Source organism: Falco peregrinus, chromosome 2 (genome assembly GCF_023634155.1).
Source record: "Falco peregrinus isolate bFalPer1 chromosome 2, bFalPer1.pri, whole genome shotgun sequence".
NCBI lineage: Eukaryota > Metazoa > Chordata > Aves > Falconiformes > Falconidae > Falco > Falco peregrinus.
The window spans coordinates 119,388,966-119,405,687 of NC_073722.1; the positions used below are offsets into that span (position 1 = coordinate 119,388,966).

A 16,722-nucleotide genomic window follows, 5' to 3' on the forward strand; every position below is an offset into this window, starting at 1 on the left:
ATCACCAACAGCCTTCTTCATAAGGGGCACTAATTACTGCAACACATTTGCTCTTCATGTTCAGGACAGACCTCAACAATGTAAAGGAGTTTAAAATACAAGAAAAAAAAAAAAGCGGACTAAAATCCCTTAGTCTAGGCTCATGACCATTCAAAAGGCAGCTCTGCATTTTGTCATTAGGATTAAACACTAGGGAGAGTGTGACATGAATATCCTACTTAAGCTCAAAATGAGTTTGAGTTTAGACAAATATGCAACAATTAAACCTCACTTACTGACCATAAGGCACAATGTTTTCCAGAGGCTCATGCTGCCTGTTGTCACTGGATAGTGGCCACTGGGTGTAACTTCCATCATAGTGACAACTAATGAATTTACTGCCATCCCTTTGCCAGTAGAGGTTCTCCAGTTGCTGAATAGAAAGACATACAATGACTACTCTCCAGAAAGCTATTAATCCCCCCAAACCCAATGCATTCTTACTGAAAAAGCAGCTTTGTCAGCCTCTCCCTGCACCTACTCGTCTCCAGAGTGCCCCCAGAGAAGAGAGCCCTTCTTCCCCTGCTGAACTGACTTTGGACTGAATTAATACCTGGCTGCCCAGGAAATGGTGTGTCACTTTGTTACTCTGCAGGTCCCAGAGGACAATCAAGCCCCTGCTGTATCCAATCAGGATCTGGTCAGGGTTCTTGGGATGTTCCCGAAGGGCTTCCACCAATTCACATGATCGTCTGTTACAGTAATCTTCCGGTACTCTACAGAAGCAGAAGAAAAAACCCAAGAAAACCTTATTCCAGGTACAACCTAATATGACTAATAACAGCTAAGGTATAAGAATGAGAAATTAAGCAACAAAAAGTTCAAATAAATGAGAATAAGTATGATCTTTCCACAAATCCTTCAAGCAGCAAAAAAATTTTACATAAGACATCACATCAGGCCTGCCACACAAACATTCATCCAGACTCATTTTCTTCAGGGAAAACCCAAGGTTTACAATTCATTCCAGAACTGGATCCCAGGAGAGTAAAAATGATCTAAATCACCGGCCCTATTCTCTTGTGACCCTTATAGAATAAAAAGTAATATGGAAACGTCAGCAGGAAAAAACAGCGACATGAAGTAGGACAGTTTTCAGCAGCACTTGAATCTCCAGAGTGACAAAACTCATTTGGATAAAGCAGATTCAGAAGTTCTGCCAATGTTCAAAAAAAAAAAAAGGTAATTACAGCTAAGCATAACATTTTTTGCAAAAGTAAACATGAGGGACGGCACAAGAGTTGCAGATTTACTCCAAGTGTCTCCTGTACAGTTCTGCCTATATGCTGCACGTCCACAGTGACAGTACTGGGTTGACCAGGACAGAAACCGTTACTGAACACATACCAGGACCAAAAGTTACTTTCACAGGAGTCATGCAGATTTGGACAATGCTTAACATAACAGTGAGGCCCCAATACATAATCCAGCACGACATTTTAACAAAGGATATGTCTGCTAATGGGATTCCACCTCTACAGAGCAGTGCCTGTTTGCTCGCTCACCGCTGCAGCACAGCCTCAGAGGTTATGGTCCTGTCCTCTAGCACTCTGAAGGATGGAAGCTCCACTACAAAGATGTTGCCACTCTCCGTGCCAAGATACAGGACTTCCCGTGAGGAATGGGGAAGGACAGCTGTTATCTGCGTGGCACTTGGTGGAGACCTGGGGATGCAAAGAGACTCTCATGAACTGCATACAAAAAGACTATTATTACTGAACTTGAGAGAACTAAGAACTCAACAGGGATATTTACAAGTGTCATTTGTTTTATAGGCAGAGATTTTAGCCAGGCATGATTCTTCTGAAGGATGAAAACACTAGCTTTAAGACAAATCATGTCAAAAGACTTGACAAGTGCATGGACGAAGTTCCAGACACCTTTTTACAGAAGCGTCTCTTATTAAGTGTCCCTAAAGGAGCTAAAAAACAGCTCACCCAAAACTAGTGAGATCAAGCGTAACTAAAACCATAGCAATATTTAAACTCTGACTTAAGGGATGCTTATATTTAAGTCTTAAGATTTATGCATCCACTCCTGTGTGTACAGGAGCTATAATATTAAAAAAAGGTGTCACCCTTTACATTGGTATAACACAGTTAAAAAGCGGTCTCCCAGGCCCCAGCTAGCCCCTGTTTGGTTTCCATGGATGCCCCTTTAACGGATTCACAGCAGCGAGAGTCTCTAAGAACAGAACAAGTTCTAGCTAGAACAATATCAGAATTTTCTTACTTGCTTAGTTATCCCCAAACTAGCTCAAAAACACTCTTGCAGATTACCCAGGTGGCCCTTTCAACGTGAAGCGGTGCTCCTCCCGCAGCTCAGATACTCCACTGTGCTGCTTCAGGCTCCAAAGGTGCAAACTGTTATCATCTAGCAATGTCACCAGCTGGCACTAAAAAACCACACAATATGCTTTTTTCAGAATCACAACATTAAACATAACACAGTAACTCCAGCAAGAAAGTTGCTGCAGTTCAGAATTCTCTGCTAAAACAGGACTGGGGAGCCAGCCACTGCTCTTTCTAGCAGTGGATATATCCTGCAGCAATGCTGTTAGCTAATAGCAAGGGATTTGGGGGTTGGCAGGAGACAAAAAGTAGCCTAAAGGCTAAAAACCCTCTTATATAGGACAAAGGCACAGGTTATCACGGAGGGGAATGACAAGGACTTAGGCTCTTGAAAAAGATCAGCCTATGCTGTAAAGCTCAGCAAGGCAGCTGCAGGCTCTTAGCTCACCACCTTCTCCCTCAGCATGGTTTGCTGCAACACACCCCGGCTTTGGGTGGGGCTGATACAGTCTACTACACCACACTCCTTGCATTCTTCATGTCCAACCTCATTCTGGAGGGTTGTGTCAGAGTCCTTTTATGAGCCCAGCCCTGCTGGCTCTATGTTCAAACTGAAGCATTTTACCTGTTGAAGCCACACCTGGTGCAACACTCCCCATGGGAGTTTCAGCTTATACCATTTTAGTTAAGCAAACAGACACCCAAAACCACCTCAAGAATTAAATCCCTCTTGCAAAGAGGCCACTCGTGCTATACTGGGTGCATCAGGCAACAAAGTATGTGGCCAAGACACCAATCTGTCAGCCAAGGGAATGGAAAGTGGTTAGACAGCCACCAAACATTTGGAAAATTCTGCCTTCCTATTTTTAGTTTGTGGCAATAACTGTGCAGCAATCCCCAGGAGCAAGATTCAATATCCCAAAACACAAAGGCAACAAGCTTAGCAGCAGGCGAGGTTAGCAGTACCTTTTTGAACTCCTGAAAATAATTTTATCAGTTCAGCAGCAGCTACTCTTCTATCTGTTGTTCTGCAGAGGAAAGACCACCCAGACCTACTGAAATAATAGGGTCTGGAAAAGGAAACTGAAGTTCTTGCTTCTGCAGCAGATTGCCTGAACTATTCTGGCCTTATTACCATTCCCAATACGTTGCTTGAGAGAAATGACTAACAGTTACGAACTACAAAGCTACTCTAAGTTTTACTGAGCATCTCCACAGCAACAAGTGCTGCCAAGAGCACAAAACACACCGGGATAAGCATTCCCAACCAAGCAGCATTTGAATATAATTGGTAATAGGAGTCCAGCTGCCTGGAACAAACCCAACACCTGCATAAGAAACATCTACGTAAGTTGCAGAGGTACTGAAAAGACACTTACCTGATCAGGTATAAAGTGAATCTGCATTACAGTATTGTTTTCTTCATGTAAACCCATGAACTCCACCCCAGGAGCACCATATCTGAAGAGTTTGTTGAGGATCTACAGTATTTAAGATGACCCACAGCTACAATTAATTGATAAGAAGCTTGCTAGCAAGCAAAATGAGATTAGCTTGAAACCATGTTTTACCGTTAGTGATCTGGACTGAAAAGAACCAATGCAAATCTACTTTGATTTTATATGCTTGTGGCAGGTTATGCACAGTACGGGAGAACATGGAAGTTTACTTGATCCTTTGAGCATATGCAGAAGAAGTGCCTGGACTCTGTTTCTTCTCAGAGATGTTTAGTGGTTTCCCAGACACTACAATCCTGCTTAACTAATTTGTAACCTAGAGACAGATGGCTACCTCCTGCATGTGGAGTCGAGCCTCTGAACACAAACACCACCAGGAATGAATGATTAAGCAGGCAGAGAGCGCACCAACTTCTCCTTTATGGGCTGAGCGACAGCCCTGTTTTACAGCTTGCCTAGCTGGTACTGTGCCATGGGAATCACCTCAGTGCCTCACATATACACAAAACTTGGACCAGACATCATTAAATGCAAAAATGTAAGAAAGTGCCACCACCTTCAGTGTTTGGGTCTTTAATGCCTGCATGGTCAAAAACTTGGGAAGCTGAAAGCATTTCTGACTTCAGTTTTAACCTCTGAAACAGAGCTGCTTTAAAAAAAAAAAAAAAAAAAAAGGAACCCTGTCCCACATATTTAAACAACCCTGGAATTTATAACATTAAGGATTGCTAAACTTTGGTGAGATCTAGTCTGATCATCTGCATAGCAAGAGCAAAGAGTCTTGTCTAATATCTGCATCAGCTCAGCTTCTGTTTGAGCTATCATTCAGCTCTTGGCAAAATAATCCCAAACTGATCAGAGAGAGATCACTTCAAACCTAGGCAAACTGTTCCAATGTTCCAGTAACCCTTGCTTGCAAATTTATAGTTAGTCTAACTTTTTACAGTGTCTTCAAAGTTGCACATTCTGGTGTAGCCAGCGAAATCTTGCTGAAGTTGTTCAAAAGAATACAGTTTAATGGCTCCTGATCGCGTTCCAATGGCCATAAGGTGGAGAAATGGGCTATAGCCCAGTGCACTGGGTTGATGGGGAAATCCATGTTCAACAGTCTGGTAGAGAGAAAGAAAACTCATGATCAACAGCATATTTCATGGGCATTGCTGTATACAGATAAAGAACAGAAGTTTAATCTGGCACGGCAGTCTGAAATACAGTACTTAATGGCAGCTTCTGTTGAGAAGTGTTCAAACACAGGTTAGATTTGCTGAACAATAGCCTAAGGATGAATCTATTCCAAGAACCCCTGGCTCTACAGCCAGGATATACAGAAGTGTAACAGAAAAGGAAGAGAAATATTCTGAAAACAGTAACCCAAGCAGATCTTTATGTTAAGATTATAAATAACTCTGCATAAGCACAGCTTACTCTCTCACTGCAATACGCTCCGTCGCTCCAAAACAACTTTACTTCCATAAACCAACTGCTCAGCACAATTTCAAAGTCTGACACAAATACTGTGTGTTGTAAGGTCAGCTTTATCTGCCAAATTCCACACAGGTCAGCCTTTCACGACCTCCTCTTGTTAACTGACATCAAGAAATGGTGCAAAGCTATTAAGAACTACTGAGTGAACATCAAGGCTCATCCAGAAAACTAAACAGATTTCCTACGGGGCAATGTAACTACTAATGTAACTGAATCCATTTTCCAGAAGGAGCACACGGAGCACTGGAACTTAATGACAGCAGGAGCCTGCTAGGCCACCTCAGACTAATTCAAAGCCATTGGTAATAAAAAAATGTCATTCACTATCGTGGGCAGCAGTATGTTTCTTGGCCTTAGTGGCTTCCCTGAAGTACAATTTACACTGCACCAAGAGGAAGATTTGGAGCATGTCATACACACCACACTTAGCATGCCTGATGCATTTATATACTACAGAGTAATATTCTGCCGTACTTACAGGATGCAACCAAGCTGCTTGTAAAATAGCTCAGTCAAGGTTTTAGAAGTGCTAATGTACAGATATTATCATCGATCAGACAAAACAAGTATGCATGAGTGTTTGACAACATATAGCTATGTAAAGAGGGATTTGTGTGCCTGAAGATTAATAGGGCTACTTCCTGGAAAACATTGTTGCCCTTACAGTTTCAGCATCTGGGAAATACGTTCTCCTAAGGCAAGCTGGTCAGCTACAGAATAGGAATTTGTTATAAAACAGCCGGAGAACCACTTGCACACACACACCAAAAAAAAAGTGCAGAACCCTCCATCTACAGAAGTAAGCACTTGCACCTCGTTCCCATCATGTCTTTGAGACAGAGCTACCACATCACTTGGCTTTATGGTTTAGGTTTATTCAACCTAAAAGTAACACCTGGTATTTCCTGCACAGTGATTTCCCAACTTAATCCCTTGCACCAGAATCAAATAAAGTCAGTTTCATTTCTGTGGTCATGCCATTAGCCTGAGGTGCTCCCAGCTGCTACAAAATAGTTTAAAGCCCTTTTACTGTTTCTGCTCAAAGCCACAGGCATAGGAAGATAGTCTGCCAGATTGGTTCAGTTTTAGCCATTTGATCACAATTCATGAATTGTAAAAATAGACCTTTCTCTAAATATCAATTACCCCAACCTGAGGTCCTGTTAGGGGAAGATGAGACATTTTCAAAGATACAAAATTGAAAATATTGGAGCACTTCCTAATTTTCTGCTTGCCAACTCCTAAGACTGGGCAAAGAAGTCATTACTAATTTTTAACCTTTTATACATGGTAAATTAAGATTAGTACTACTGGCTCCAAGACCACCGAGTTTATTTCCCTTTATGATAACCTAATCTCCAGCCTTATTTATATTCCTAGAAGGTAATTTAATTTTGCATTATTAAAAACAAATTTTGAGAAGCCAGTCTTTTTAACATCACCCTTGATGTTGTTGTTAACCGACCTTTGCCTAGCCACACATATAAAACTTCCCAGAGAAGACTGTATGAAGTAGGAACTTATCTATGGACTCAGAATTGAAACAGGGCAGTTTTCTAATCCAGCACAGGCAAAGCAGAATTTCTCTGTACCATGATGCATGTCTCTGTACCGAGACAACACAGAGCAGCTTCCTAGTTGTCAAAATTGTAGGAGTGTGAAGCTATATTCTGAGAATAATTTTCAAGGTAATGCGTTATCTTAACAAATCATGAGACATTTAATTGAATCAGGTGTAGCATGGGCAACAGATGCCATTCCACTCTCCCCAAAAGAGAGCAAGGAACAGGAGACACCAGTGTAATTCCACTGTTAGTTTTAGTTTCAACTTGTCCACAGTCACTGCACTGTCATGTCATCTGCACAACCAGGTGCCCTTTTCAATGAAACATCAATCAGAAACTGTCTTTATACTGAGATTTCTTCCAGCCCAGAAGACAAGGCTTTAGCCATAATTCTCACAATAGAAAACCATGACTTACACAGTACTGTACTGCCTGTTAGGAAGCTGTCAATACTAGCCTTCATACTGGCTAATTATATCTTGGGTTTGACATGTTAATTTGTAAACACATTAGACAAGCCAATAAAAGCTTTAATTTTCAAGTACGAGACCTATGAACAGCATAACCGAGTGTGTACCATTCGGTAATAATAATAGGAGGGTAAATTTTTCTCCAGGTTGAAGTACCCCCCCATCCTATAGCCAAATTTGCAAAAGGTACATTAACAACTACATCCAGGAGTAATTACTGTTAGTAATAGAAGGCCACTGCAGAAAATAGTACCACATGCAGAAGCACGAGAAGAATCAGTAACAATCACTTATTGTTACACAACTGCTTATGCAGTAAACGTACTAATGGTTTCTGACAGCTTTGAAACTTCAGCCAAGATGCACATAAGACCTAACGAAGATAACTCCCTCCCTATGTCATTCATTTGTTTCTGTAGCCAGGCAAGAAAGGCATCAGGGTGACTTTTTGGCTGTATTTGACACCACCAGGACCAGGCATTCACATTCACTGTACTGATTACCTAGATCTTTTTCTTGTACTTATTTACACTCAGTTGTTAAATCACATCATCAGCTTTTCCGCTGGCCTCCCTTTCCTCCCTTCTCTTCAGCAGCCAATCCTTTCACCTGCTCAGCAGGTAAACCCAGCAAGGGGGAGCGAGGGGGGCAGAAGGCAGGAAAGGTTACAATGGAGCCTTTCAGGACAGCTGAAATAAGAAACTGGAGTGCCCACAATGTGCCCTCCTTCTCTAAAGGGCCTTTGTCTCTTTGAGGAAAGGTGGAAGCTTTCGTTTTCATTTTCCTCAGACCACAGATCCGTCAGACTCAGTAAAAGCAAGCCTGATGTCAGCAGTATTAACCAACAGAACTGCTATATGTCAGTCATATTTACTGCAGGAAAAATGCGGCCAAACTTAACATTTGTTCCCAGCCCACACTAAAGCTGTGCAGCTGAAATTCAGTGCTGCCTTCCTTCTTTCATTTCGCTCCGCTTCTCCTCTCAGATTGTTTTATGACAAAGCACAGACAAACCCAACCACAGGCAATACAAACACTGTACCTTTCCTAATATGTCTTTTGAAGGAACAATGAAGCCTGTATGTGTTAAATCTACTTTGCATAGACACTAATTCAGATTTAAGGCAAGCTATCCATCACACTCATCAGCAAAGGGTTAGGAAGACTGAAAAGAGGGGAAAAAACACAAAGCCATAAATTAAATGCAATGTTCCCAGTTTGGTAACATTCAGCTGTAAGACAGGCTGGTTCACCTGTGTGTTACCCATCATCTAGTCTGACAATGCCAGCCTGAACATGTCTGTTCTGCAGGGCTTGGACTGAGCCAAAGGCATCCAAATACTACTTCCAAAAGCAGGATAAACTTAAAGAAGTAGACTGCCAAGTCCACATACCTTATCCTTCATTCTATCCACTGAGCTAAAAACAGATTCTTGCAACAGGTACACACAAGTATGGGAAGTTCTTACTCATACAGAGAAACAGATATGCAAAGCTAAGTGACTAGCAGAATTTAGGAAGGTGTGTTCTGAATCAAACATGAGTTTGAGGACAGTTTGAAGAGTTAGTCCAGTGGTCAATCAGTCCTTTAAAATTATCTGTATCACCTCTTACCTGGAACAGAAATGCAAGAGGGAAACAGTAAAAAGATTACAATCTATTTATACTTGAGGGAGTAAACAAACAAACAAAATCTATCACCACCAAATAAAAAGACTTTTAATTGATGTCCACTACTAGGCCAGCATGGCCAAATACATTCCACTACATTAACACTAAACTTTGTGGCATCATGCATTCATATTCAACTTCAAGGTAAACAATAAAATGAGGGCAAGAATCCCTAGCACTTTCAAGGTACAGACTTTCCATTTAGTCACTACCAGCATCACACACTGAAGAGGTGCAAATACGCCATTCAATTTCTCTGATCAGCAACTTTACAGTCCCACAAATTATTTCCCAAACAGGTTCTTAACCAGAAGTGTTTCAAAGACCTCAAATAAGTGTTTAAAAACTTGCTTACCAGCACTAATATGCTTGCTTTACTTCACATATTAGACAAGGACAGTCTTGGCACAAAAAGTACTATGTTTCTTGGCTCCTTGAAGCCACAGCCTTCAACAGGTCAAAATTAAGGCCTGACTATTCCAGATCTCAGTCTACCTAGCTGCGAGTAGATGTTTATTATATCTGTCAAAGGGCAGAAGCTTTCAAATGATCCACTCTGTCTGGAAATAAGACACACAAGTCTCAGGGGAAAAAAAACCCCAAACTTTATGCAATAGAAAAGTATAATGTAAAGATTCTGGTATAATGTTCATCCTCTTTCTGATTCTTGTTAGAAAAGAACAAGTTACTGTAGCTTAAAAGTGCAAATGCATTTTGCAAGGCCTTTAATTACCAAGACGTTAATGAAAGTAAACCATTAGGAAGTGTCCAAAGTAGTCGCCTCCCTAGAAACAAGATGCAATTATTTACCTTCAGGACTGAATCAAATGGGAGTCACAAATCCTGATGCCAACTTCTAATACATTTGGAAGTTTCCCTCTGCTGCAAAAGCTAGTTCTTTCAACCCTGTTTTGCATCACCCAAATTAGTCTGTCTCTGGCAAGTAAAGTTCAGCCAAACATTCTTATGAGAGAAAGACATATTCAAGAAAGAGACACCCCTGAAATAGCAAAGGTTTTTCCAAGGTATATACAATTTTATACACTTACAAGTAATTCTGACCCATCCTTGGGATGTCTTTTCTGAGCTGACATTGCATTCAGCTAAATGCTAGCAACTCAATCCTGGTCTTCATTTACTGTACTTTTTACGGCATCTGCAGTAGCATTTTCTTATGGTAGCAAACAGAAAATAAGTCTGAAGCACTCGAGCTCCTTTTGTCTCCCCAGTGGGAGGGAGGTACGCATGGAAATGGTGTGGTTTAGTAGTAAATTACATTAAATCATTCATCTCAAATATCCAAAGTTCCACTTAAGTATACATCTACACCAGAATTTTCATGAATCAAGCAATTTATTTCTTAGGCTGACTTCATTTATCCATTATACATTTCAGCAAAATTCCATTTAAACCTTGGAAATACAAAACCTACAAATACATTTGTGATACCCAATGAAGGTGGAAGTAGCCATTAGCCTAGCAATGCATTACTACTAGGCATTTGCAAAGATGAAAGCACTACAATCCTGGCCACAGCTCAAAAGAAAAATGCCCAGAGTGTTGGATAGATAGCACAGCCATTGCCATTTCCTCCACAGAGGGAAGGAAAAAATAGATACAGACTAAGATAATAGCAAACTCATTATTAATGGCCATTGTGCTGCCTAGGTACTACCACATTTCTACCACAGACCTTTAAATCAACATTTAAAAACAGAGGTATACTTATAAACCCAAAGGATAATCACAAAGAACTCTGGCTTCAGCTGCATCACAAACTGTGGCTTACACGTATCTTTAGAAAAATGTTTACTTTTACAGTAGCACTGCAAAGACTACCTATAACATAAGTAGCCACAGCACATAGCAGGACAAGCTACAGAACACTCAGAGTATATAAAAGCTGCTGTGAAGATCTCTTCTTTCAGCAAGTGCCACTCAGCAGCATGACAATATCCTTTTTCTTAAAAATGAAAGCCAGAATTGAAAACATGCTCGTGAGCTTAAAGAAAACTAGTCAGGCACCATCAGGGAAAAAAACGACAGAATTAAAAAAAAAAAAGAAAAAAAGAACAAACCACATCTCCTAAATTTAACTTTTCCACCCACACTCATGTAGTTTTTCCATCCCTTTACACTGTGCAGTGGGTCAGGATAGATTTGCCTTGCACACATATGCCTTGGGAGTTTGAGGAAAGCACTGTACCTTGTTAAACTGGAAAAGGTCACGTTTAAGCCTCTCTCTCACTGGATCATGTCCGGGTCTTAAGAACCTTCTCATCTTCCTTGCCGTAGTTATCTTGGCAACAAAAATCCTAATAATAAAAAAGAAAAAGCCATATAAATGAAAGCAGCCTGAGAAGCAAGCATAGGTTATTTATTTTGGTTTAGCAGGTAACACAAAGCAGCCAGAGCAGAATGAGACAATGTCACTATCGAATAACCAAAACCTGATACCACCACAAAGCACCATCTCTGGTGCTGGACTTACACAATACCATTTTCACATTGCTAAAGCAAAGCAGTACAGATAAGCCAAGATGATTTTAGAAGAGTTTTTATACTTGGCCATTTTGTGATCACTGCAGTTGACCTTATCCAATGAAAAGGCAAGCAAAATAGCAGTGCTTGCACAAACATTTAGGCAAACCCAATCTAAAGGCTAACTCCCAGCCTCACAGACATTATTGACTAGTATCAGTTTTCACCCCAGGTAACCCTCCAGCTACTGAACTAAAAAAAAGAGAAAAGAATCACATTTTCAGCTTGCTCCATGGGTACGACAGAAAGGGCGCTGTGCTGCCTGCAGGGTAGCTGCATTAATTATTAACTTGCCTTTGTAAAATATCAAGCTTAACTCCCCGCTCAAGGTGGGGGTAGGGGAAAGAAATCTTGCACCTGCAGTTCAACATGCAGCTAGAAGTGCAACACTTCCAGTATCTCTCACTGCCGTGTCTCTCACAGCACCAGGAAGATTCAAGCAGGACAAATTAGACCTGACTTGCAACCTAGAAATCACACTGGGGATACCAGGCTACAGCCTTGTATTCTGTACAGCTCAAGAGATTCTTTGTCACATCCCCCCTCTGCAGAGGTGCTAAGTGACTGCCAGCTCAAGACCATAGGTTTGAACTGCATCCTGACAACCTATCTTGGCATAAGTGCTCCTGCCTGCCCTGGCCATCTTTCACAAGTGGCAGTTTCTATGTACATACAGCTCAGCAGTTCATGAAGCAGCTACTGGACGCTGCAGTCAGTATTTAATTTTAATTCGTTGGACAGGAAATTATAGCAATTTACCAGCTCCTCTGTACACAACACACATGCACGGTGGGGGCCAGAACTTGAGGTGCAATGAGGAACCAGTATAGATATTTTATAGTAAGCCATCATCAGATGAGGTCCATACACACATACAACAAGGTGGGGAGCAGGGGGAGAGAAGGCTAGTGTTGCAAGGGGAACAGAGGGACCAGAAATGCCAAAGGGATTGTCAAGTGAATGGAGGGCTTTGGGCCTCTGTTCAAACTGTGGGGCTGGAGGGCAACAGAAGAGAGCTTTCACAACCTGTCTGTATAGATGGGAGTAGCAGAGCTGGCAAACAAGGTGGCTATCTGTGTGCTCCTGCCAATAACGATGGTCTTTGGTTAATGACTTAAATCAGCCAGCCGTTCCTGAAGAACTTGGATTGTTTTTCAAATGGTTTCCAGCAAGACCTTAGCAGCTGTGAAGGATCAAAAAAAAAGAAATGGTATCATGAACAGGATGCTCCGCAGTCATATTTTGAGAAGTCCCTTTAAAAACTCCCTAAGCTTGAACTTGTATGTCTTTGTTGCATTACTCCCCTTTTACCTTTCCTGCTCACGTTCCGCAGCCACCTACGTATACAATACCGTCTGGAGCTCACTAAGAGGACTGCAATGCAGTCCTGGTTCAGGGGACCAGGAGATCACATCAGCACCAAGAGTCTGAGTCAATCTCCATCTAGAATCATCAGAACCTCCACTCACCATGGAGAAAACTGACTCTGAGCTGGCAGCTACCAGCACCTGTGTTCATCAACCATGCCATCAGCACATGCAGGCATGAAGAATAAGCACAGAAACAAACACATACAGCAGGATACCCCCCCCCAAAAAAAAAAAAAAAAAAAGAGAGGAAGAATGTTAAGTGTAGCTTACTTGGAAAATGTATCCTTCTACAATGATTTAGGTACCTCAGCTGAAATTTCAAAAATTTTATCATCATAAGTCTTTCACCAGACATTCCTGAGAGGAAGAGCAACATATTTACACACAACTATATTTACTCTGTTAGAAAAAGTTACAGAACAGTGACAAGCTGCTGTGCTATGCAGGGAGAGCACATCACACCCATGTATAACACACATTTTGCCATTTTGCCCTTAGCCAGACAAGGAAAGGAAAGTGCCAAAGAGACGCACCCTTTCCCACTGTCAATCAATATCCTAGACCTGTTAAACTAGGCAAACCCACAGAGAAACTCTACTCATTATCCTCCCCACTTTAGAAAAAGAGACATCCTCAGCTGTGACAGCAAACTCTCAAGCAAAGTAAGGAGAATAGTGGGCTTGATTTGAGAGAGACACAACTTTATATTTAACACCCTGTTTGAACGTTTTATCCTGAAATATTAATTGCATCTAGAAACATGCTGTTTTAACCTACTTATGCAAGAGATCTAGCATTCACACTCCAGCCCACAACAACTTGCTCAACTGGCTAAGGAGCATAGTAGTTCAGAATCAAGCAGTAACTCACTTGAAGAAACATCACCTTGGCAAGCTGATGTGTCCATTACAATCAGAGAAGACATTCTACATCATTGATGTGTACAAGGGTTTCATGCCTAACCAAAGAATTCCTGAGTGTCACAGTAGAATCATAGAATCTTTTAGGTTGGAAAAGACCTTTGAGATCATCAAGTCTCACCATTAACTCCGGCCTGCCAAGGCCGCCACTAAACCATGTCCCCATATCCATAAGCACCACATCTACACATTTTTTAAATACTTCCAGGGATGGTGATCCCAGCACCTCCCTTGACAGCCTGATCCAATGCTTGGCCACCCTTTCCATGAAGAAATTTTTGCTCATAACCAATCTCAACCTCCTCTGGCATAACTTGAGGTCATTTCCTCTTATCCTGTTATATGGGAGTAGACTGACCTCCACCTGCCTACAGCCTCTTTTCAGGTAGTTGTAAAGAGCAGTAAGATCCCCGAGTCTCCTCCAGACCATACAATCTCAGTTCCCTCAGCCACTCCTCCTAAGACTTGCACTCCAGACCCTTCACCAGCTTTGCTGCTCGTCTCTGGACATGCCCCAGCCCCTCTCCATCCCTCTTGAAGTGAGCAGCCCAGAACTGAACACAGGATTTGAGGTGCAGCCTCACCATTGCCGAGTACAGGGGAACAATCACTTCCCTTGTCCTGCTGGCTGCACTGTTTCGGATACAAGCCAGGATGCTATTGGCCTTCTTGGCCACCTGGGCACTGGCCACTGCTGGCTTATGTTCAGCTGGTTGTCAACCAGCACCTCCAAGTCCTTTTCCACCAGTCAGCTTTCCAGCCACTCTTCCCCAAGCCTACAACGTTGCACGGGGTTACTGTGAGCCAGATGCAGGACCCAGCACTTCTCCTTGTTGAACCTCATACAACTGGCCTTGGCCCATCAGTTCACCCTGTCCAGACCTCTCTGTAGAGCCTTCCTACCCTCAAGCAGATCAACACTCCCCTCCAACTTGGTGTCATCCGCAAACTTACTGAGGGTGCACTCAATCCCCTTGTCCAGATTGTCAATAAAGATACTAAACAGGGCTGGCCCCAATACCGAGCCCTGGAGAACACCACTTGTGACTGGCTGCCAGCTGGATTTAACTCCATTTACTACTACTCTTTAGGGTCGGCCATCCAGTCAGCAAAATTTTAACCCAGCATAGAAAACACTCATCCAAGCTGTGTGCAGCCATTTTCTCCAGAAGAATGCTGTGGGGAAAGGAAAATGCTGTATGGGAGGAGATGAGAGGAAACGCAGTTTTGAGCAAAGGCAAAGAAGAAACAGCAAAGAGAATGACATCCATTGTAGCACAGGTTGCCCAAGCGGTATTATTGTTACAAGTTTACCAAGCTCTTGTCAATAAGAAGAATTTTCTTTTTAGTACAATAAGCAAGTGCCTTTTCCAATTCTAGAAAAAACAAACATTCCACAATCTGTATAATCTTATCTTCCAGATGCACATTTACATACTAGCAGACCAGTTTCTCTCCCACACACCTTCAGTGTCTTACATAAAACTCCAGTCCTGTGTGCTCTGCAGTTATCTGCCAGTCAGCATTTACAACCATATGGTAACAGTTGTGGCTACCAGTAGCCAGTGAGGAATTCTTCAATAGCCTCTGAAGCCATGCCAGGTCTGCATGTATCTAATGTTCTTATTTTCCAGGGAAACAATTCTTCAGGGTTTCAAAGATGAGCCTTTTACCAGAAACTATGTGCAAATTTTCTTCTTCCAAGATGCACTGAGGTCAGCTGTTTATAGGCAACAGCAGCCCAAGGCAGTCAACCCCAATTTTGCTCATATTCAGTACACAGACACCTGACAGCAAAGCTCAGAGTGCTCTGTACATTGAGCTCCAGCCACTTCATTAGCTGAATGCTTAGCTAAATATGATGAGGTACCCTTTCCCACCTCATTTCATTAGATCCAGCCACAAAACAAAAGCTCTTCACTATTCATATAGGAAGGCAATGAAAGCATGAGTTGCAAGATGATCCTGTTTCCAGTCAGAGACTAAGGAGCAGTTAACATCGAAACCAGATTTCATTCCGGCTGCTCAGCTCCGTTCATTTTAGATGTTGAGATTTATGGCAAGTATACATGCCATGCTCATGACAGACCCATATTCAATAGAGGATCAAATGCGTCTTCCTAGGAGGAGCATTATTTGTTCTTCACTGCTGTGTGTTAGCAATCCCATCAGAGATCTGCGTTTTGCTTTGTCTTCATTGGTTTTGCATGCGGCACTGTGTCTTTGATGCCCATGCACAGCTTGCTGAGACACTGAATTTTCACTTATGCCCTCCCATGATAATGGAATTTCCAGCCAGAAGTATAAGAGAACCAATGTCGTGAGTCCCAATCACACAAGTTAATCCAGTCTTACAAGATGAGGAAGCCCAGGTCAGAATTTTTTTACTATGTAGACAGTATTAAGTGTGGATATGGTCCCAAGTTAACCCCACAACAAAAACATAGCCATAATGAGTTTATTTCGCTCATATAGGAGAATTGCAAGTACGGTACCATCTGTGTGCTTCTTAGCCAAACTTTACTCAACTTGAACAGGTTTTCAATGGGGTAAGGTGCAACAGCTTTCTTTTCAAAATGCCATCAAGTATCTCAAGAATCTTAAATCTTACCTTGTTTTAGGTCTCCTTTTCATTCCTTCCTCATCACCTGTTCCTGCTTGCAGGTCCTTAAAGAGAGAACTTCTACCTATGCATCTGATAATGCTTTATCAACTCTGCTAAAATAAAAGAGGCCTTATCAACAAGCTTTGTTTGAACTACAAGCTGTTAGTGCTCCTATAACAAACAGTTACCACCATGGCCTTCTCTGAACTAGGTTTCCTCCCGCACCCAGAAGTTTGCCTGGTTCCTGTTACCAACAAAGTCAGCAGCAACAGAACAGAGGCCAGACCAATTGCACAGGAAAAAGCCAT

At 41.9% G+C, this 16,722-nt stretch overlaps 1 protein-coding gene across 8 annotated transcripts in view; it reads right to left on the minus strand.

Moving 5' to 3' along the window:
* Positions 1 to 16,722, minus strand: part of LLGL2 (LLGL scribble cell polarity complex component 2) — a 37,578-nt gene that overhangs the window by 14,954 nt on the left and 5,902 nt on the right. For 3 of the 8 annotated variants that reach the window (XM_013304229.3, XM_055795292.1, XM_027795584.2), the window contains exons 2-8: positions 11,185 to 11,293; positions 4,799 to 4,896; positions 3,710 to 3,791; positions 2,319 to 2,434; positions 1,545 to 1,703; positions 593 to 755; positions 280 to 412 (exon numbers count right to left, since the gene is read on the minus strand). In XM_013304229.3, the coding sequence (XP_013159683.1) occupies positions 280 to 412; positions 593 to 755; positions 1,545 to 1,703; positions 2,319 to 2,434; positions 3,710 to 3,791; positions 4,799 to 4,896; positions 11,185 to 11,259 (826 nt within the window). In that variant the 5' untranslated portion in view covers positions 11,260 to 11,293. Of the gene's footprint in view, positions 1 to 279; positions 413 to 592; positions 756 to 1,544; positions 1,704 to 2,318; positions 2,435 to 3,709; positions 3,792 to 4,798; positions 4,897 to 11,184; positions 11,294 to 11,469; positions 11,495 to 11,542; positions 11,606 to 11,735; positions 11,757 to 12,545; positions 12,569 to 16,722 lie in introns of those variants that run through there. The other 5 variants (XM_055795291.1, XM_027795581.2, XM_055795293.1 and 2 more) reach the window with 4 other exon arrangements.